Source organism: Stegastes partitus, unplaced genomic scaffold (genome assembly GCF_000690725.1).
Source record: "Stegastes partitus isolate 25-593 unplaced genomic scaffold, Stegastes_partitus-1.0.2 Scaffold346, whole genome shotgun sequence".
Lineage (NCBI taxonomy): Eukaryota > Metazoa > Chordata > Actinopteri > Pomacentridae > Stegastes > Stegastes partitus.
In genome coordinates, this window is record NW_007578077.1 from 53986 (window position 1) to 77197 (window position 23212).

General features: G+C 43.1%; 1 protein-coding gene across 1 annotated transcript in view; it reads left to right on the forward strand.

Moving 5' to 3' along the window:
* Positions 1-17701, forward strand: part of LOC103358944 (anoctamin-4) — a 62756-nt gene extending 45055 nt beyond the window's left edge. Inside the window, exons 16-29 of the mRNA XM_008284104.1 lie at positions 1554-1636; positions 3965-4105; positions 4538-4702; positions 4895-4931; positions 5081-5192; positions 7349-7406; positions 8019-8116; positions 10279-10421; positions 12423-12575; positions 12653-12800; positions 12903-13022; positions 13441-13546; positions 14915-15118; positions 17664-17701. Of these exons, the coding sequence (XP_008282326.1) occupies positions 1554-1636; positions 3965-4105; positions 4538-4702; positions 4895-4931; positions 5081-5192; positions 7349-7406; positions 8019-8116; positions 10279-10421; positions 12423-12575; positions 12653-12800; positions 12903-13022; positions 13441-13546; positions 14915-15106 (1556 nt within the window). The 3' untranslated portion in view covers positions 15107-15118; positions 17664-17701. The remainder of the gene's footprint in view (positions 1-1553; positions 1637-3964; positions 4106-4537; positions 4703-4894; positions 4932-5080; positions 5193-7348; positions 7407-8018; positions 8117-10278; positions 10422-12422; positions 12576-12652; positions 12801-12902; positions 13023-13440; positions 13547-14914; positions 15119-17663) is intronic.
* The last annotated feature ends 5511 nt before the right edge of the window (positions 17702-23212 follow it).

The following is a 23212-nucleotide window of genomic DNA, read 5'->3' on the forward strand; positions in this document are numbered from 1 at the left end:
CCTTACGCTGGCCACAATAAAAGGCCACCCGAAAATGTGCAGTTTTGTCACACAGCACAACGCCACGGATGTCGCAGGTTTTGATGAAGCGTGCAATTGGCTGCTGACTGCAGGAATGTCCACCAGAGCTGCTGCCCATGAACTGAATGTTCATTTCTCTACCATAAGCCGTCTCCAAAGGAGTGTCAAAGAATCTGGCAGTACAGCCAACCAGCCTCACAACCACAGACCACATGTAACCCCACCAGCCCAGGACCTCCACGTCCAGCATCTGTATAATAATAATAATAATAATAACTGAATAGATTTATAGAACGATTTTCTTACTCAGGGAGTAACTCAAAGTGCATACACACAATCAGTTATTCATTCTGGTGGTGGTAAGCTATGATTGTAGCCACAGCTGCCCTGGGGCAGACTGACACCTCCAAGATCGTCTGAGACCAGCCACCCAGACAGCTGCTGCAACAATCGGTTTGCATAACCAAGGAATTTCTGCACAAACTGTCAGAAACCATCTCAGGGATGCTCGTCTGCGTGCTCGCTGTCCTCATCGGGGTCTCCACCGGACTGCAGTTTGTCGTTGTAACCAGCTTGGGTGGGCAAATGCTCACATTTGATGGCGTCTGGAACTTTGGAAAGGTATTCTCTTTACGGATGAATCCTGGTCTTCACTGTACAGGGCAGAAGGCAGACAGGTTGTATGGCGTCATGTGGGTGGGCGGTTTGCTGATGTCAGCATTGTGAGTCAAGTGGCCCATGGTGGCGGTGGGGTTATGATATGGGCAGGTGTATGTTATGGACAACGAATACAGTTGTATTTTACTGATGGCATTTTGAATGCACAGAGATGCCGTGACGAGATCCTGAAGCTTATTGTTGTGCCGTTCATCCATGACCATCTCCTCATGTTGCAGCATGATAATGCACTACTCCAGGTTGCAAGAATCAGGATACATTTCCTGGAAGCTGAAAACATCCCTGTTCTTGCTTGGCCAGCGTACTCACTGGACATGTCATCCACTGAGCATGTTTGGGATGCTCTGGATCGGCGTATACGACAGCGTGTTACAGGTCCTGCCTAAATCCAGCAATTTGGCCATTGAAGAGGAGTGGACCAACATTCAACAGGCCACAATGAACAACCCGATGAACTCTATGTGAAGGAGATGTGTTGCACTGCATGAGGCAAATGGTGGTCACACCAGATACTGACTGGTTTTCTGGCCCCCCAATACAGTAAAACTTCACATTTACAAACATTTACCTTTTATTGTGGTCAGCCTAAGGCACACCTGTGCAATAATCATGCTGTCTAATGAGCATCTTGTTATGCCACACCTGTGAGGTGGATGGACTATCTTGACAGATTTAGACAAATTTGTGAAAGATATTTGGGAGAAATGGGCCTCTTGTGTACACAGAAAAAGTCTCAGATCTTTGACTTCAGCTCATGAAATATGGAAGCAAAAACAGAGCGTTGCATTCATATTTTTGTTCAGTGTAGTAACACAAATATTCAAATGCAAACATGTTTTATTCACATCCTCCAGCAACGGTGTTCCTGGAGTTCTGGAAAAGACGCAGAGCTGTCCTCGCATACGACTGGGACCTCATCGACTGGGAGGAAGAGGAGGTAAAGTAGCAGCTGTGCTTATTTCTGTACCTGAAGCTAATGTGCTTGCAATCAAATATAAGGAATGTTGTAAAAAGAATTTAGATGTGAAAAGACAAAGCCATTCAAAGTTCTTTCTAAAGTTGTTCCTGCACTTTGAGTTTCACCTCAAACGTTGAGGCCGTCACAGCAGGTCTACCCTGGAGAAAAGCTTGCCTACTCAAACCTTTTTAAGTCCGTGTCAGTCTACAGGTATATATTTAAAGAAGGTGGGTTTGATGTATTGAGAGCCTGCGCAGAGAAAATCTCACCCAAATCAATTCATGACTCAGAGAAAATGTACAGTTTCAACACATGAAAGCTGAAACCGACTCGAACCCTACACCGTTGTCGCAATGTGATTCCGTCGTGTCAGTCATTTTTTGTGGGTTTATTCTGTTCCTGGCCGTCTCATGTCATCAACCTCCAACTCCTGTCTGTCAATCATTCTTAAGCTGGTGAATGTGTTCTTTGAAACGCCGCTCTTTGTGGGTGTGAGAGTGACTCAGAATCTCAGTCTGCTTTGTACAGAACAGATGACAAGACGGATAACAAACTGTGATTCTGGTTTTTGGTCGAATCTTCTGGACATGAAGGTGGATTACTGCAAAACGTAGCAGCGGCTTTGTCAAAAACTGATGCTTTCAAGATCAAGGGGTCGACATGCTACATATGCTCTGAACACAGTACGAAGCAAAAAGAGTGCTGACAATTGTGTGCAGCACCAAAGTGTTCAGTGTTACATAAATAATTTTACATGTCAATTTATAACTGCCTAATTGCCACCAATCACCCTTCACCTTCTCCTTCTCTTACACAAGTGCACCGAGAGCAGTTTGCCTTCAGGGCTTTATACTTTCTGCCAAAAAGTTTTCTTTTCAAAAGGCTTTCAGGCAAAAAGATTTTCGATTTTAACCCCAAAAATGATCTTTTCCTAAATCTAACCAAGCACATGGTGCCTAAATCTAAGTCTAATGAGAAAAAGTGAGCAGACCTAGGATTAATTATTTCTTCAGGAGTTAAAATGAAGTCAATGCCCCTATAATGAAGCACATTTAATATTTTAAACACCGCTGTAACTGAGAGCTAATTAGGTGCTTTCTTGCTACAAAAGTCAGTCTAGTGCAAATCAAGTGGGACCACAGCTTAATATATTCCCAACTGGCAGTACTAATTTTCAGGAAGCAGAGCTGCTTTGAAAGCACAAATAAATGGCAAATTAGGCAACTGGGGGAAAAATATTACATTTAGCATTACTTATATGGACTAAAAATGTAAAACCGTCGTCATTTCCAGTCTACACTTAAAGTCTACAAAACCAAGAGGTAAAATTCAAGTTTTATTGTGTCTTGTATGTTAAACTTAGAGGTAAAAATAAAAAATCCTTTAGCCTCCCATCAGCTAGATGGTTTCCGAGGTTCTACATAGAGTTTAGGTAATGAATAGTCTCCACCTAAAAGTTTGTATAATCAGCCACTGGCGAAGCTCACTAAATTTTCTTCTCTTGGCTGCAAGAGTGAACACAAGAGTCTTCATGCACTCCTTGCATCTGAGGAACTGTTACCCTGATTCTTTAGTTGGAAGCCCAAGAACAAACCGGAGAAATCTTCAGTTCACAGATGCAGAATTTATTTAGGTCACAGGTGAAGTGAGGCAGCGCTGGGCTCAGAGTGACAGAGCTCTCGCGAGAACTCTATCAGCAGGAGCCCCGATATCTGGAAATGATTCACATTTATCTTCTTGGGCTGGGCCTGCCCCGGACAGAGGTTGGACTTGTGCACAGCCGAGATTGATTGGCCAGTTACTGTGACGTGAACAAGCCAACCACTGTTCACGTGGAAGTTCACTGAAATGTAAACAGAAGCTGCCTGGATTGAAAACAAAGTGTGTGTGTGTGTGTGTTGTCCAAAAGGTGTGTATCTAAAGTAACTGATAGAACAGAGGCGTTTCTGCTGTCTCCTAGGATGTGAACCAGTTCTAACCGGCCATGTTACCTTCAAGGACGTGCAGCAGAAAAGTGCAAAACAGGATCATAGGTTCAGTGGAGAAATACAGATTCAGAATACATAATAGCTCGAAACACAGCTAATTATAACAGAGATGATGTTAGAGAGCAGAACGCTGCTGCTCGACAGCTGGTTTCTAAAACATGGTGCTTGTTGTTATGTTGTTATTCTACAGAAGCTGTTCCTGCACAGCATGTTTCATATTTGTTTCACATTTTGCATGAGTCCGTGTTTTTCACCCACTCTGTCCCTACAACAGGTAGCCCATTGAAGCCCTTCACATGTTTAGCTTTTTGTCTTTCAGGATGAAATACGCCCCCAGTTTGAGGCCAAATACTCCAAGAAGGAGAGAATGAACCCCATATCTGGGAAACCTGAACCCTACCAGGCCTTCACTGACAAATACAGTCGCCTCATCGTCTCAACATCCGGAATATTCTTCATGGTGAGTTTATGGGGTAAATAAATGTCAAATTGCAGCTGCTCCACTCTCACCTTTGTATTTACTCTGCCTTCAAGAATCATTTATTTTAATGGAAAGTGTTGGCAACACATTTTATCTGTGAGGATTTAAATATTCGTTGGCAAATGCATTTCCTTAATGCTCAATTATGTGGCTTATTTTCATATTAATTCCTATTTTGTTTGCACAGAAGCCAGTTAACAAATGCTTGATAAACAAACCTCATACTGAATGTGTCTTTGCTACAGCACAGTTTCTTATTTCCACTTCCAGTATTGGACTTGTCTGCATGTAAGGTACTTTGTCCTGTTTGCACTGTGTTCTGCAAAGCTCCTGATAACTCGTTTTGTGCTGAGCAAGTGCAGTAGTTTTACTCCATAGTGGTGTTTTTCATGTCATTCTATGCTGTCACAGATCCTGGTGGTGATCGCCGCTGTGTTTGGCATCGTCATTTACCGCGTGATCACCGTCAGCACCTTCGCCGCCTTCGGCTGGGCTCTCATCAGGAACAACTCTCAGGTGGCGACCACGGGCACGGCAGTGTGCATCAACTTCTGCATCATCATGCTGCTCAACGTGGTGAGTTTCTGCTGTCCGTCAGCATCAGCGGTGCAGAGATAAGATTGGTTCAAATTGACTCCCCCCGGTAATTATCATGACTCAACCAAAGGCAAAGAACAACTTGTTTAAAAGCTGTATATGCTTAGTCAAAATGGAGAGAATTACACATAATGCAATGACAAATCAGCTATAATTTCCCCTTTTTTTCAGCTTTATGAAAAAGTTGCTCTCCTACTCACAAATTTAGGTAAGTTGGCTGCACCAACCATCCAGGATGTGGAAATTATCGTAAAATAAACCTTCAATCTAAGTAAAATGTGTATTTCTGTATGCACATGTCAAAGAATTGCATGGATATTTGATTTTATTGGTTTCTCCTCTCTGTGCCACTCACAGAGCAGCCACGGACGGAGTCAGAGTGGGAAAACAGCTTCACCCTCAAGATGTTCCTGTTTCAATTTGTTAACCTCAACAGTTCAACTTTCTACATCGCCTTCTTTTTGGGAAGGTGAGAAATTCACACACATCTCACAAACACAGGGCAGCATGTTCCGCTTTCTCAGTGACAACAGATGCCCATAGTGGCACAAATAGCAGTTAAGTTGCCTGTTTTATGTGATTTTAACACAGTGCACTCAGTAAAAGATAGATGTGGAATAAGATACACAGAAACACAAAAGCCTAGGAAAAATGCTTTAAATGAATAAAACTGTAAACAACAATAATACAGCAGAAGATATGGAGTACAAATAAATAATTGACTGACAGGATGATGGAGAGCTGGTCAGGATTTATAAACTAACTGCAGCCTGAGACTGAAACCAGCCCTGAGTTCAAACAGCTCTTCTGTGGCGGTTTGTTGCTTCAGGTGTCATATTGCATTAAAAGTCTGAGCTTTTATCAAGGCGGAAACTATTTTATCTTTCACCTCAGAGTTAATTACAAGATCCAGATCTCATACGTTTAAGAAAAGATCTTATGACAATGAGACGACTATCTCATAATAAGAAGATAATCTACAATAGACTGACGAGGGAGGAATATAGAACTTAAAATCAAAGTAATAGCTGTCTGAGGCCTCTATGCAGTGACGCAAAAAGCTGTAAATTCAGTGAGCTTAATATTCCAAGTTAATAGGCAAGAAGCAGGACTGTGTTGCAGCTCACGGGGTTCCTTCCTGAACCTATGGTGACAAAACACCTCCCAGTATTTACTACTCAGGCTCATATTTATGGCATTAATTCCAGCAGCACCATCACCCCTGTCCTCTCAAGTGTAGCAGTGATGGATAACCCCCGTAACCCTTTTTGGGGATCTTGTAATTACGCAATAAAAAATCTTAACTGCGACACAGAGCCTTCAGATTTTTTTTTCCTTTGGTGAATGCAGTGCGCTTCCAGAACTCAGTGATAATGTGATGATAATATGAAGATAATATTGTTTCGGTAGGTCGACTGCATTTTGCCAAGGTGGTGTTTTGGAAAAGTTACGCTTTGAGAGAAACGATACAACCTGCAGAGTGGAGCCACTGAACATTAAAATGTGCTATAAAATAATCCCATTCTTTTTGAAAACGCTTTATATGTAGCCGCACCCCACCTCGCTTCCTTTAGAATGTGCTGAGCAATGAAATTCCTGCCACACCAGCTCACCTTTGACTCAAACACTGTGAAACTACTCCAGGAAGAAGAACATGATGTGATAAATCTGCAGAAACCTGCAAGTAGACAGGATTGGTTCCTTTGGTTTGTTACATGTGAAATCCTGGAAGTCTGAGTCTGTGTTTTGGAGACTCTGATCAGTTCAGACGTCGTGTAAGCCAGCGGTCTTCAACCTTTTTTGCACCACGGACCGGTTTTAAGCAAGAGATTTTTCTACGGACCGGTCATTACGCACATAACAAATAATAATTGGTTTTTTTTCTATTGAAAAGTTTCATAAATTAATAAAATTAATTTTTATTGCTTAACATGTTTACTTTTTCTCCTGTCTCAGTATTAAGTCTCTCCCACTTTCCAAAGCTGCTCTCCTGAGACGTTTGTTTTTGACTGACGGCTTCGTTTAGCAGCCGGGCATAAAAACTGACAGTCAAGTGACGGGAAACGAACACAAACGGAAGTGACGGGAAGACGAGCTAGATATTTTTCAAAATAAAACATCCTGCAGACTCCGCTGGAGATAAAAATAATAAATAAAATGTTTTCATTCTATCTGTGCGACCCGGTACCAAATGACCCACGGCCCGGTACCGGTCCGCGGCCCGGTGGTTGGGGACCACTGGTGTAAGCTGCTTCTTTGACTTGCAGTGTATCTTCCAACATATGAATGAACACCATATGGACATGTGAACATTTAAATTCACTGGTAAACCCACTCACATTTTCGGGTGACGCAGGAATGTAGGTGTGCATGTCAACTAAGTGACAGACGAAACAGATGGAACATCACCAGAATTATTTACTCTGTCTTCACTGAGCTTCCTAAGAGATGTGAAGCAGTCACAGCTCTTATAGTGCCAGACAACTCATGTCTCATTATAAAGATTAAAAAAATTTATAACAGAAAATTTTATGACATAAATACAGCAATCTCAGAGGTTTTTTTTGTTCCATTGCATTATTTGTGATGCAGTAACTCTTGGTGTGCTTTTTCCTTGGTTGACAGATTCACAGGCCGGCCTGGTGCATATCTACGCCTCATCAATCGCTGGAAACTGGAAGAAGTGAGTAATCACTTTGCTTGTCCCGTTGGGGAATAACAGCAAAGCATTATGGATGCAAGTATTTCAGAATTGGACATTAAGCTATTACTGCGTGGCCAACCACCAGGCGTTTAACCCCCATCAGCAGTAAGCGGCACTTATGGGAACATGCAGGGAAAAATCACACAATGAAGTGGTCCGAGGGGACAAAAGGCCTGAGCCGACTCTTTTAGGTGCTGAGCTAATGTGCTCCCATTTGTGTTCCCATGGCTGCAGAGATGGAAAAACATTCTGTAATGTGACATGTGCAGTACAAGTGTAGCCCCGCTCAGCCTTTTGTGGTCCCACAGCATCACGGCAGCATTGGAGAACTTACTGCCTTTCAATGCGCAAAGCTGCAGAGAGAAGTCATGGTGCATGTATGAATAATGATCATCGTGACTACAGACTCTCCAACATCACCTCGATGTTCCCCACTTCGTGATGCCTGCAAAGCTTGAGACTAATGACAAGAGTTTCTACTGCAATGCAGAGTGTTTCCAACCTTTCCTTACATTTTAAATATTCCGTTGTTAGCAAAGGTAAGAGCTTAATGTGACACTGTCTCTTTCTCTTTACCCCGTGTCTCTGCAGTGCCACCCCAGCGGCTGCCTCATTGACCTCTGTATGCAGATGGGGATCATTATGGTGCTAAAACAGACGTGGAACAACTTCATGGAGCTCGGCTATCCGTGAGTTCCCCTTGTATTTTTGGAGTCTTGATAATGAAAGAAATGTAACAATAATAATTTTATTTGTAGCGCCTTTCAAGACGACCAGCTTCAAAGGGCTTTACAGTAAAAACAAGTAAGATAAAACTAAAATTTGAAACAGTAAGAGCCCATAAGAACACAGTAAAATTATATAAATAAAACCAACAGTTAAGAAAAGGCCAAACGATAAAAGTGAGTTTTAAGAAGTGATTTAGAAGAAGACACTGAGTTTGCCTGCCTGAGGTCTTCAGACAGGACGTTACAGAGCTTGGTGACCCAAACTGCGAAGGCTCGGTCACCTTTAGTGATGAAACAGGACTTAGGGACCTTCAGAAGGGTCCCGCCGGTGGTTTTCAGGCTCATGGTGAATTAATAGTTCCTGGATGTAGGCAGGAGTCCAGCCATTCAAGGCTTTAAAAACAAACAGTGAAAAGTTAAAATCAATTCTAAAACTCACAGGTAGCCAGTGAAGGGCAGCAAGGACTGGTGTAGTGTGGTCATCTCTCATAGTTCATGTTAGAATACGTTGTAGTGTCGGTCAAGGGATGGCAAGAGGGAGCTTTGCAGGAGCTCAGGACAGGGGCAAGGTGGTGCAAACGTTTACAGGAATGGCTCTGTAATTGGCCCTTGCAGTCTTTCTGTTTCTGTGTCGGAACCAAAAGGTTTGACGTTACCTCAAAGTCCACCAAGACACTGACAACCAGTTACTGGGGACGTAACTCCGGTTCTGAGCATGTAATAAACAATATTTAATGTTGTTGATGGTGACGTTAGAGAGGAGAAGACTGGTACTGAACCAGAACATGGAGAGGGTAGAAAAAACTACACTCGTCGTCCTTTCTGGCTTTCTGACTTTCACCAATAAGCATTAATAGTCTCAGTCTCCTGACCTCTCATTACTTCCAGCTTATCCAAAAATGAGCGAGTGTGAGTGAAGTTGATGTGGGTCATGCAAACATCTCAGGACTATGGACTTTCCTATGACAGTACCCACCTGTCATTTAAAGTGGCCACACCCTAACTATGCATAACTTTAAGGAAGGGGTGTCCAATCCTGGTCCTGGAGGGCCACCGTCCTGCATGTTTTAGATGTTTCTTGTGTGTCTTCCAACACACCTGAAATGATCAGGATCTTTATCAGGCTTCTGCAGAGCTTGATGATGAGCTGATCATTTGAATCAGGTGTGTTGGAAGAGGGACACATCTAAAACATGCAGGATTGTGGCCCTCCAGGACCAGGATTGCCCACCCTTGCTTTAAGGCTTAATACAATTTAAACGAGTGAGAAATATAAACATTGAACCCCGGTACAGTTGTCACGAAAAATAAAATAAGCTATAGAGGCTAAAACTGTTTGTTGTAGCAGGATGTAAACGTGTGTATTTCTACTGTAAAGTTGGGCATTTTAACATGAGGGTAAGTAGGAACTGGAGCCAGTCTCACGTGGACATTTGAGGAACTTTAACTTTTGGCTCCTTTGCATTGGTTTCATGTTTCAGGCCCAGAGATTGCTGCTTGGCACGTGTCCAAAAATATAAATGTTGCGGTGCCCGTGGCCTTGAATGTGCTGCAGATGTTATGGCGTTTGTTTATGCGGTAGAGATAATTGCGACTATCTGGCACGTAATTATGTATCGGCGCTGCATCCAAATCAGAAATGTATCCACGGCTATCTGCCCTTTTCCCCCTCGTGAGTCTTCTCTGTAGCAAACACTGTGTAGAGACTGAGCAAGTGTGTCTATGAGGGGGAATCCAAACATATCTTCATAAAAAAAAACGTGGGCACCTAACGACTGGATTGCCATCAAATGTAGTTAAACATTCATGTTTTTCTCAGGATAAAATGTAATCAAAGCAAAAACGTTCATCTGTTTGTTTATGGTTTGTTTTTAATAACACTTGCAGAGCTAATGACATTCATGTTAGCCTCTGCTGGATTTGTGTGGACTTGTCCAGCTGACCAATCTGCAGATTATACACACACACACACACACACACACACACACCAGTAATTTCCCAAACTGAATGACAACACACAAATATTAATTTAGCAGCAGTCTTCAGTGTTCCTGACCAGCTGGACTATAATAACAGAATAACGACAGAACCAACTGGGTCACCCCGTGTTGCTGATTTGTCAGGCTGATCCAGAACTGGTGGACGCGGCGGAGGCTGAGGAGAGAACACGGCCAGAACGCCAAGGCCAGCTTCCCGCAGTGGGAGAGGGATTACCACCTGCAGCCGATGAATGCCTACGGACTGTTCGATGAATACCTGGAGATGAGTACGTTGCACCTCGAGCACACTGCAAACATTTCTTTGTGTGTTTAACACCGATAAACCCGATAAACCTCGCCCACGTTAGTGACACGACATTTAATATCAATTTTGGATTTTAAAGTTATCCTCAAATGTACTCCACGGTTTAATCTTCTGTGATAGAATTTTCTAAGCAATTTTTTATTTTTTTTTCATTTTATGACCCAGCAGCTACAATCCATGTTATGTAATTGTGACACTGACTTCAGCTGGATTGAGTCTGAGCTGGACGCTTTTCCACGTGTTCACGGCTTTTTTTGTTTCTCTCCTCTCTCTATTTTACCCACCTGTATGAAGTTCTCATTTACATTTTGTGACTGGCTGGATTACCTTTTACCAAGCAGGCTCCTCATGTTTTATGTAAACAAGGGGCAAAAAGTGTGTGAAGTAGAAGCTCATAGTGACCAGCTTTAAGAAACACTCTGGTATCTTTTGGCTCACTGTTGTGATTTTCCATCCTGCAGCTTTACTGTTTCGGTCCAGTCTAACTGAGCTCAGCAGACAATTTTGGTGAAAAAGCTCTGATAAACTACCTGTACACTAGATGCCAGACACCAAACAGCAGAGAGACAAAGCTGGCTACCAGGCTGCTGAGCACAGTGGCGCAATCCCAATCTGAGGCCTCAACACTGAACCCTCACAGACTTAACTGACGTCACACTTGTGGTGCTTGTGTGTGGGAATTCACGAGGACTCGAAACGGTATTAAAAAAAAACAAAAACAAATTTGCTCTTCGGTTAGCTGCTCAGTTGATCACTGCCCTGTTTGTGACATTGCAGACTTTACATATTTTAGCGAGATATCAGAAGTCAAAAAGGCCATAAACATTTGTATATCCTGACTAAAAATCCAAATGATTCAACAAATGTACAATAGATAACCACAATGCAAGTAGCCAGATGCTGTCATTTCATGTAGCCCCTGTGATGTCACCCTTTGGTTCGTGGATGACTGCCAATCGTCAAGCCTCGAATTTAGAATTTGGCATCACTATGTTGGTCTTTCAAAATTGTATGTGAGTAGTGAGGTCTGGATGTGACTGAGAACCTGAGGACACTTTCCAACCCTATATAATGAGTGACATGTTAGTTACAAGGTAGCCCTGCTTTATTGTCTATTTTACTGTAAATGGGACCATAATTTGTAAAATGAACATTGTGTTGTCTTAAAGGAGACCTAAAAGTGAAGATTGAGATCATTTTCTCATAGACCAGCGGTCCCCAACCACTGGGCCGCGGACTGGTACCGGGCCGTAGGTCATTTAGTACTGGGCCGCACAGAAAGAGTAAAAATGTTTTATTGGTTAATTTTTATTTCCAGCGGACTCTGCAGGGTGTTTTATTTTGAAAAATGAGTAGCTCATCTTCCCATCACTTCTGTGCTTGTTTCCTGCACTTGACTGTATGTTTTTACGCCCCACCGCTAAATGAAGCCGTCAGTTTAACCGCCGCTGCCAAAATGAATAAAAAAAGAGCTTCTTTAAAAGTGGGAGAGACTCGATGCTGAGACAGAAGAAAAAGTAAACACATATTTAGCAATAAAAGGTAATTTTGTTTGTTTATGACACGTCCTAATAGTTAAAACGATTAATTTTTGTTGTGTGCGATGACCGGTCCGTAGAAAATGTTCTTGCTTAAAACTGGTCCGTGGTGCAAAAAAAGGTTGAAGACTGCTGTTATAGACTTTATACAACTGGACCTGTTTTTGCAATCGGAGGAGTCGCCCCCTGCTGGCTGTTTGAAAGAATGCAGGCTTAACCTTTTCATTGGCTTGACCTTTCAGACCTGGAGGCTACATCTGTTTTTTAAATACAGTCTGTGGTAAATAGCTAAAAATTTGCCGGAGGAGAGGAAGAACTATTGATCTTTTATAATTAATGACTCTATATTCTAAAATTATAGGTTCAAAGCAACAGTTTGCAAACATGATGAACATAAAAAAACGCTTGTGCTTTCTTTGTTTCAGTCTTACAGTTTGGCTTCACCACCATCTTCGTGGCAGCTTTTCCTCTCGCCCCTCTCTTGGCGCTGCTCAACAACATCATCGAGATTCGTTTGGACGCCTACAAGTTTGTCACACAGTGGCGGCGACCTCTGCCATCACAAGCCAAAGACATAGGTAGATAACGCTTGGTATATCCTTTTTTAAAAAAGGTGTTTTGGTGTCATTTTGAACATGCGTGATGTGCATGGCAGGGATCTGGTACGGCATCCTGGAGGGCATCGGCATCCTGTCTGTCATCACCAACGCCTTTGTCATCGCCGTTACCTCGGACTTCATCCCTCGCCTTGTTTACGCCTACAAGTACGGACCTTGTGCTGGTCAGGGCCGAGCAGGGGAGGGGTGAGTGATGATGTTTTTACTTTAATCCATGTTACGTGCTGCAACTCTCGATTCTAGATGCTGTAAGAAGTGCTGAATAAAATGTTCTCGTGGCCTCCTCAGGTGCATGATGGGTTACGTCAACGCCAGCCTTTCAGTTTTCCGCGTGTCTGACTTCGAGAGGAGATCACAGCCCAGGACTAATGGCTCCGAGCTGTTTGGAGAAGCTGTGAAGTATTGCCGGTAATCTGAGTGCACGTGTCCGCACCAGCGCTCACTGAGTAAAACATGGTACAACTGGTGTTTGAAAAAGAAACACCTTGTGGGAGGTTTGTTCATTTTTAACAGGCTTTGGGTGGAAGCATTTGTGCAACTGCAGGATGAATTGCGTAATCTGTCACTTCATTAATGATCTCTATTAACCAAGACACACGTAAAATACAAATCACAGAACAAATACCTCAGTTAGCAACAGAGGAATAAGCTGAACATATCAATTTAAAACAGAACTGATGTGGTCAGCATCCCCCAACAAGCTCCAGGTGTTTTTTCCCAACTCATTTTCTTTTCTGTCAGGTGTTGAATCACTAACATGAGCAGCTCATCAGTCATCAGTGCTGCCCTGTGATGAACTCGGTCTTACTTTTTTTCCTTCCGTCAGGTATCGTGACTACAGGGAGCCTCCAGACTCTGCTGAGCCCTACTCATACACTCTGCAGTTCTGGCACGTCCTGGCAGCCCGGCTGGCCTTCATCATTGTTTTTGAGGTCAGTGTTCTATGCTCTTTGATAAATGGCACCAGACAGCCGGCTGCCTTTGGAATTGGATTCTTTTTTTATCATTTTGTCAATGTTTTTCACCTGTCTGTCTGTATCTGCGGGAGCCCATCTACGTCTTCCTCAACATTTTGTTCTTAATTTTCCTGTAGCTTATAAAGACACTCGTAAATCAGTTCGATATTGTCTGTTTGTGGTGACGAGAGATCTTCATAAGTGAAATGAAAGATGCAGCAGAGTTCGCTTTACTGCTGAGAGAAGCCTGCAATCACTTGTCTTCATCTTAAACATTTCCTGCTTTCTGTGTTTTCCATCTTCTGTCAGTCTGTCCACTGCTGTGTGCACACACCTGCACTAACAAGGACTTACATCGGTGCTTCACAGTAATCTCATCCAGCTTAGTTCACAACTCCAGAGTCACACAGCAGCCAACCCAGATTAAGCAGGTGTTTTAGAAGAGTATTTTATAAACAGGATTAAAACTGCACTAATATTTTTATGTTAAAAGCGGATTAAATAAATGCGTAGTGTGAAAGGTGTCGCTCTTAGTGACGAAGTAACTCCACAGTTTCCTACAAAGCGACGTTTTTGGTTTAGTTTTACGCAGCTTTAACCCTTCAAACTCCAAATGAGTTGCCTAGAAGTTAGAGAACTCAGAATCTCTTGACACAGTTATGACGCCATTAATCATAAAAAAGAAAAAGACAGTTGAATTTTCTTGAGTATTTATTTAAACAAATGAAAAAAATATGGAAATTAACATGTACGACATTATGAACGCTGGAACTAGATGTTTTACTACTTACATTTTTATTTTGTTTCCATACTTGTCTCCTTTGTTGCTCTATGTATACACAGCCTGCAGTTCAGCCCAGTTCGGCTAAAAAGTCCCTGAATTTTTAATCATGTGACTGTTAGTTGCAGCTAAGTCACAAACATATAAATGGTTGCACTGAGGAATGATGTTTTTTTTGTTGTTGTTGTTTTTTTTACAGAAAATGATCAAAATAAACTATTTGTATTTTTAAATGAGACATGTGGAATAAAATAATTTTGTTTGCTGAAAGAAGAGCGCGTCACAGATTATTAGATCAATTCAGAAGTCAGAAAAGTTAAGAGATCAGATGCTTACAAACAGATCAACAAAATGTGAAAGTTGTTTCTCTTAGTGATGAAACAACAGAAAATTATTCCCATACTTAGCTTTTTTTTTTGGCTTTGTTGTTTCAGATGTTTCCCTGAGGAAAAGTTTAAAAAGAGATTGAATATATTACATCTTATCACTTTGAAGAGTTTTTTTTTGTTTTCACTGTGGAGGTATGGCTCTGGGATTTGCGATAACGCGCTCTGTTTTTGCAGCATATGGTCTTCGCCATCAAGAACCTGATTGCGTACCTGATACCCGACCTCCCCAAGGACCTGCGCGACAGAATGCGTAGAGAGAAATACCTGATCCAGGAGATGATGTATGAGGCCGAGCTGGAGAGACTGCAGAAGGAGAAAAATGAGAAGAAGAAGAAAGACAGGGCCCATCACAAGGAGTGGCCCTGAACACACCAACCGGTACAGCCAGAGATTTAGAAGCAGTTTGTGTAGAGGATTGTTCATTATTCAGCTCGGTTCATGACTTGTGTTGGGTTTTATTTAAAAAGCTACACAAAAGGAATGCACTGTTTGCTAAACTCTCTCCCCTGAAGAGGGATTGTCCAATTATAGCTTACAGCAGCGAGCAGGCACAGCAGGTCACTCAGGCTTTGGATTCCTCCTCAACTGAACTGAGCTGTAGTAAGAGCAGTACTCAGAAATGGAGGCATTCTAGGTAATGGATTAAACTGTGTTTGTCTGCTGCTCTAACACAAGCTGCAATCAACAGCGTTTATAGCGAGCTTGTGCACTGACAATAGCAGTAATCCATGCATTACCTCCAAAGACAAGAAGCGTATCATTACCTACCGGCATTGCTCTGTGGGGTTATAGGTGCTGCCGGAGTGCACCGGAATGATTAAATAAACTATTCACATCATCCAACTGATAGAAATAGACATTCTTTAAGCACAAGAAGATCGAATTATTACTAAATATAAATAATAATAATAATAACAATAATAATAGATCAGATTTATATAGCACTTTTCTAGACACTCAAAGTCGCTTCACACTGTCAGTTATTCAGTCAAACACATTCATTCTGGTGGTGGTAGCTACGCTTGTAGCCACAGCTGACAGAGGCGTAGCTGCCATTCTGCCCCTCCGACCACCACCTCAAACAATCCATTCATACGTATTCACACGGGGCAAGGTGGTGAAGTGTTTTGCCCAAGGACACAACGACCATGACACAGGTTACAGGGCAGAATCAAACCGCCGACCTTCCAATCATTGACCAACGGTTAGTTGCAATGGTTAGAGTTGTTATTGACATATAAAGCATGTTGATTGATTCCAACTCATGCATTGAGCCACATGCAAGAAAACATTCCACAGTAAAACTGTCCAGCAGCTGCTGGTTTTCTTTGTCCTTTTATTTCTTAGAGCAGCTAAAAAGGTAACAACTACACAATAAAATAACTTCAAACTTATTGCAAGACTTAATTTATGCCTGTCTATCTCCTTCATCCCTATTAATGCTGGAGTCAATCTTTGTTGGGCTCTAAAGTCAACAATTTCCCTGAGGTTCATACCAAAGGGATCAATAAAGTTGTATCTATCTATCCATCTATCCATCTATCCATCTATCTATATATCTATCCATCTATCTATCTATCTATCTATCTATCTATCTATCTATCTATCTATCTATCATCTATATATATATATATCTAGCTCACATCCTGTCATAGAGTAGTAGATCTGACTTATAACACGATACTGCAATATAGACAGAACCTTTTTGATGAGCTGCAACACAATGACTTTATTAATTATTCATAAAGTCAGTCTAACACTTGATCATGGGTTCAGTTATAGTTGACTAAGTTGTGTTAACCAGTGGAGACATGACCTGAGAAACAAGCCACAGTTTAACATATGTGTGTGTTATAGTTGCATTCTGGTACTTAAATAAATAGTCCTACACTCCAGTTTACAGCCAGCACAGACAGGAAGTTTAGATCACCCAGTTAATCAAAGATACTGTCAAAAAGTCTTTATTCCAGACCTTTTCTCTTGTAGAATAAAAACGTCCTGAGTGTACCTTAGCGTTCAGTCCAGATTTGTGAAGAAGATTTGTGCCTGTTGGATACCAACACTTTCAACATCTGTGGCACCACAATCCTTTTCTTTTCAGTCTGTCAGTCACAACTTGGAAACGTATTCAAATACATTTTGCTTTTGTGTTGTAAAAATCTGCCTAAATCTTACTTTCAGCTTCATTTGTTGACTCCATCCTTTTGCGAAACGGCGGAGCCATCAATTCCTTTTTTTGGCCGCCCACTCCCACTCAAAGCAAAGTTAAAACTGTCCGCTCTCACAAGAGTGGCATTAAGTTCCACAAGATCCCAATTCCAATACCGTCCTTTACCCCAAAATCAGTGTTTTCCTTAATGTTCGCTTAATCTGCGAACTAGCAAGAGCAAATATAATCTTGTTATGGTTGTCATTGCAGCCAACAAAGTTCATGCTCACGGGTTAAGTCTCTGGAACAAGAAACCACTGATTTAAAAAGTATAATGAATTTTGAGTGTTAAATCCAAATGTGTGATGCGCAAGACCAGAAAGAAATAATGGCAACGATTAAGCCTCCTGGTGTGAAAAGTGAACAATCAAGTGCCTTAAACCTGCATTCTTTCTTCCGGCCAGCAGGGGGCGACTCCTCTGGTTGCAAAAAGAAAGAAGATTTTACAGAAATCTATGAAAAATAACCTTACCCCTCTCTTGATTTGTTAACTCAGTAAACATTTTCCCTGTAAGTTTATGCTCGCAATCAACAGTTTCAAGTCTCCTTCAATACAGCATGATGCTCATTTAGTTAATTACGACCCCATTTCCAGTCAAATAGATGATAAAGCATCATATTTTCTAACCCCGTAATTAGATAAAGCACGCGCAATAACAAGATGATAGTCTCCCAGTGTTTACAGGCTTTACATGGACTTTCTCTCATTTCCAGGTTGTCAGCTGGTGTTTGGTTTCAGTGCACAGTGGAGGGAGATGCTGGGTTCCCTGCATGTCCTGGACCCTCATACTTTCCTCCTCTCATGTCAGACCAGCACCTCCTGCTGGACAGTCTCTGAACTGCACCCAGCACACGGTCACTCGGTGACCGCGGAGCCTCTGCGTCTGCATATATAACAGATGTCGTCTGGAACATTTGGCAGCAGGTTTTACTACTTTTTTTCTCCACCTTGGACTCTCAGCAGCGTATGTCTTCAGATCCTGAATGTAGATTTCAAGCAAGATTCAACTTTTTCAGATTTTTTTTTTCTTGTCTTAGAAGAGAGGAACAGCTCTCCAAGGCTTACTGAATGACAAACCTGTTTACATTTCTCCTTGTTTAAGGAGTTCACATTTTGCTTTATTGTAAATAAATATATTTAAATGAATGTCAGGCCATCTGCTCTGCTATAGTGTAGTGCAATAAAAATCAAAGTTACATGAAGAGCTATTCTATCCAGGCTGTGGCACTGTCCACAGTTTGCTTATATTGGAAATGCTTTCCATTTGAATTTAGATTGATAACCACGGTAATAAACATTATTTATTGTAAAGAAATTTGAGTGTGTCTTTGTTTTTTTTGTTTGTTTGTTTTTTTCCCCCATTTGAAACTAATTTTATGGAGTCAGTACATTTACAAATCCAAGCTAAATGAAATAAAGAGAGACAGAGAAATGTACCTAAAGAATAAAAAAAATCTTTATTTTATTGATCTGAAAATGCTAAATGATTCGCGAATAGTGTCCAAGAAGTTTTCTTCAAAGAACAATGGGGAGTTTGCATGTTCTTCATGTGTCTGCATGTGTTTTCACCAGGTGCTTCAGCTTCCCCCCCACAGTTCAAAGACATGCATGGTGGGTTAATTGGTGATTCTAGATTGGCTGAAGGTTTGAGTATGAGTGTGCATGCTTGTTTGTGTCTCTGTGTGATGGAGGGACAACTTGTCTATGGTGTTTCCTCTCTTGCTAAATGTCACCACACCGGGGAACATGCAGCGTTCCAGCAGCAACGGGTGTACTGGCAAAATCTAGGGACATAAGCTGAAAAAAATAAATACAAATAAGAACTATGCACATGTACTGCTGATATTGTATAAACTGTTGCATGTGTAAAAATGATTTTGTAGATGTAATAGCGCACAGACTCTAATGATGTTACACAGATTCAAAAATTTAGACTTTTTTAATGTGCAAAATATTACTATTGCACAGGGTTGAATGCACTGATGTTGCACCAGAGTGAAATATATCAGTTTTCTATGTGTGGTCTACTGGGAGCAGTGCTGGTTGTAAAGTCTGACAACAGCAGGAGAGAAGGACCTGTGTTATCTGTCCTTCACACACTGCAGGTGAAGCAATCTGTCACTGAAAGATAACACACATGAAAGGTAACACACACACACACACGTATGTGTATAAATATATATGTGAAGGCCTAAACAAAAGTCTGCAACACAATTTACTAAATATTGAATCAGTGCCTTTCAACCTTATTGGAGTGTGACCACAGTGTTTTGTTTTGTTTTTTAAACTAGACTAAAAATAGAAAAACAGCAGTCCACAATATTAAATTGTGTGTAGCAGAACTTTATTTATGAATATAACTATTTTCCCCCAGATGAACCGCCACCTTATCATGGTGGAGGGGTTTGAGTGTCCCTGTGATCCTGGGAGTTATGTTGTCTGGGGTCTGGGGAGGGACCACACAAAGAGCGATTCAAAGACCCTAGATGACAACACAACCTAGCAAAGCCGCCACCTCGCCTGGACCAGGGAAACCAGGGCCTCCTCCTGGAGCCAGGAATGGGGGGGGGTATCTCACTTGTCAGCCTCCCTGGGAAACTTTACTGGAGGGTGCTGGAAAGGAGGCTCCAACCGATTGTCGAACGTCGGATTCAGGGGAAGCAATATGGATTCTGTCCTGGTCGTGGAACAGTGGGCCAGCCCTTTACCCTCGCAGAGCTGCTGAGGGGGCCATGGGAGTTCGACCAGCCAGTCCACATGTGTTTTGTGGATCCAGAGAAGGCCCATGACCGTGTTCCCCGAGGGGCTCTGTGGGGGGTGTTCCAGGCTTGCTGCTACGAGCCATTCAGTCCCTGTACATCCAAAGTGCGAGCTGTGGCCGCATTCTCTGCAAAAAGTCAGACACGTTCCCAGTGTGTGTTGGACTCCACAAGGGCTGCCCCTTGTCTCCGATCCTGTTGGTGGTTTTCGTGGACAGGATCTCAAGGCACAGCTGGGGTGAGGAGGGTGTCCGGTTTGGAGACCTCAGGATCGCATCTCTGGTTTTTGCAAATGATGTGGTACTGCTGGCTTCATCAGACCATGACCTTCAGCATGCACTGGAGCGGTTTGCAGCTGAGTGCGAAGCGGCGGGGATGCGGATCAGTACCTCCAAACCTCCGAGTCCGAGGCCACTGTTCTCTTTCGGAAACTAGTGGATTGTTCGGAGTAGAGCTGCTACTCCTTCGCATCGAAAGGAGTCAGTTGAGGTGGCTTCCTCTGGAGGCTTTCCGAACATGTCCACCTGGGAGGAGACCCTGGGAAAGACCCAGAACCCATTGGAGGGAAGCATTGCCCGTGGGAGGGATGTCTGGAATGACCTGTTCCGGCTGCAGCCTCTGAGACCCAACCTCGAATAAGCAGAAGAAAATGGATGGATGGATGGATGGATGGATGGATGGATGGATGGATGGATGGAGATCATCTCATGGCCTCCCAGATTCCCTCTGTTCCTCAGATTGGGAACCACTGGAATACATTACCTATATGTACTCGTATATAAAACTCCTCTTTGACCAGCTACAACAGTAAAATGCCACTACAGTAATGGTACATATAGCAGCAAATCACATTTTACTGCCAAACCATTACTTTGCCATCTGTCTATTTGTCTCTTCTGTCCTTTTGTCTCTCCACTTCACTCTCAACCCAACCAGTCAAGACAGACATCCACCCTTCTGGAGCCTGGAGGTGTCTTACTGTAAAAAGGGAGTTTCACTCCACTGTCATAACCTTTGGATTTATTGGATTTCTATGTATAATGTATTATCTTACCATTACTTTTAAAAATTTGTTAGGTCATTTTGCATAGTATTCCAATTTCTTAACCTTAATATATAAACATGTTAAGTAAATTTGTAATATTAATCAAATTTCTCTTTTGGAAACAACATCTGTGTTTTTTTCAGGGTACTGTATACAATCCAGTGTCTTCACTTCTACTATTGATACTTAAAGTACATTTTGTTAACGTACCTTTTTGTAGGATTTTGGTACCTAAAGTAAATTTACATGACTGTATCAGTGTATTTAATTTCAATTGTCCAAATTCTGAGCAGAATTAATTTATTTAAGCATTTATTTGTTATGATTTAAATNACTAGTTCTGGGGATGTGGAATGTCACCTCACTGGCAGGGTAGGAGTCTAAGCTGGGGCGGGAGGTGGGGCGTTACCGGCTAGATATAGTCAGGCTCACCTCCATGCACAGCAAATGCTCCGGAACCAAACTCCTGGAGAGGGGTTGGACTCTCTTCTTTTCCGGAGTTGCACAGGGTGAAAGGTGCCCGGGAGGGTCTGGGGATACTCACAAGCCCCCGGCTGAGCACCGCCTTGTTGGAGTTCTCCTCGGAGAACGAGAGGGTCGCCTCTCTGTGACTGCGTGTTGCAGCTGCAAACTCTGACTGTCGTTTGTGCCTGTGCACCGCCTGGGGACTCCATAGTTCTCCTTGGGGACTTCAATGCTCACGTGGGTAATGACGGTGAAACCTGCAGGGGCGTGATAGAGAGGAGCGACCTGCCCGATCTGAACCCAAGCAGCGTTTTGTTTTTGGACTTCTGTGCTCGTCACAGATTGGCCATAACGAACACCATCTTCGAACATAAGGTTGCTCATATGTGTACCTGGTACCAGACTACCTTTGGCCAAAGGTCGATGACCGACTTTGTAGTCGTATCAGACCTGCAGGCATATGTTTTGGATGCTCGGGTGAAGAGAGGAGCAGAGTTATCAACTGATCACCACCTGCTGGGAGAGGAGAACCGCTGACCCAGACTAGGGACCTTGTCGGACGGTGGAAGGAGCACTTCGAGGAACTCCTGAACCCGGTAGGCACATCCTCTGTCAATGGGGCAGAGCCTAAAGACTCTGGAGTTTCTGTGTTCATATCCATGGCACAGGTCGCCAAGGTAGTTAAGAAGCTCCTTGGTGGCATGGCGCCAAGTGTGGATGAGATTCATCCTGAGATGCTAAAGGCTCTGGACATTGTTGGACTGTCATGGCTGACATGTCTCTTCAGTGTCGCGCGGGCATCGGGTACGGTGCCTGTGGAGTGGCAGACTGGGGTGGTGGTTCCCATTTTCAAAAAGGGGGACCGGAGAGTGTGTTCCAGCTACTGGGGTATCTCACTTGTCAGCCTCTCCGGGAAAGTTTACTCGAGGGTGCTGAAAAGGAGGCTCGAACGTCGGATTCAGGGGAAGCAATATGGATTCTGTCCTGGTCGTGGAACAGTGGACCAGCCCTTTACCCTTGCGGAGCTGCTGAGGGGGGCATGGGAATTCGACCAGCCAGTCCACATGTGTTTTGTGGATCCAGAGAAGGCCTATGTCTGTGTTCCCCGAGTGACTCTGTGGGGGGTGTTCCAGGCTTGTTGCTACGAGCCATTCAGTCCCTGTACATCCAAAGTGCGAGCTGTGGCCGCATTCTCCGCAAAAAGTCAGACACTTTCCCAGTGTGTGTTGGACTCCACAAGGGCTGCCCCTTGTCTCCGATCCTGTTGGTGGTTTTCATGGACAGGATCTCAAGGCACAGCTGGGGTGAGGAAGGTGTCTGGTTTGGAGACCTCAGGATCGCATCTCTGCTTTTTGCAAATGATGTGGTACTGCTGGCTTCATCAGACCATGACCTTCAGCACGCACTGGAGCGGTTTGCAGCTGATTGCGAAGCGGCGGGGATGCAGATCAGTGCCTCCAAACCTCCAAGTCCGAGGCCACGGTTCTCTTTCGAAAACCAGTGGATTGTTCGGAGTAGAGCTGCTACTCCTCCACATCGACAGGAGTCAGTTGAGGTGCTTTCAATATTTGAGGCTTCCTCTGGAGGTTTATCGAACACGTCCACCTGGGAGGAGACCCTGGGAAAGACCCAGAACCCATTGGAGGGAAGCATTGCCCGTGGGAGGGATGTCTGGAATGACCTGCTCCGGCTGCTGCCTCTGCGACCCGACCCCGGATAAGCTGAAGAAAATGAATGGATGGATGGATGGATGGATGGATGGATGGATGGATGGATGGATGGATGGATGGATGATCTCATCATCAGATGATCTCATCGCCTTCCAGATTCCCTCTGTTCCTCAGATTGGGAACCACTGGAATACATTACCTATATGTACTCGTATATAAAACTCCTCTTTGACCAGCTACAACAGTAAAATGCCACTACAGTAATGGTACATATAGCAGCAAATCACATTTTACTGCCAAACCATTACTTTGCCATCTGTCTA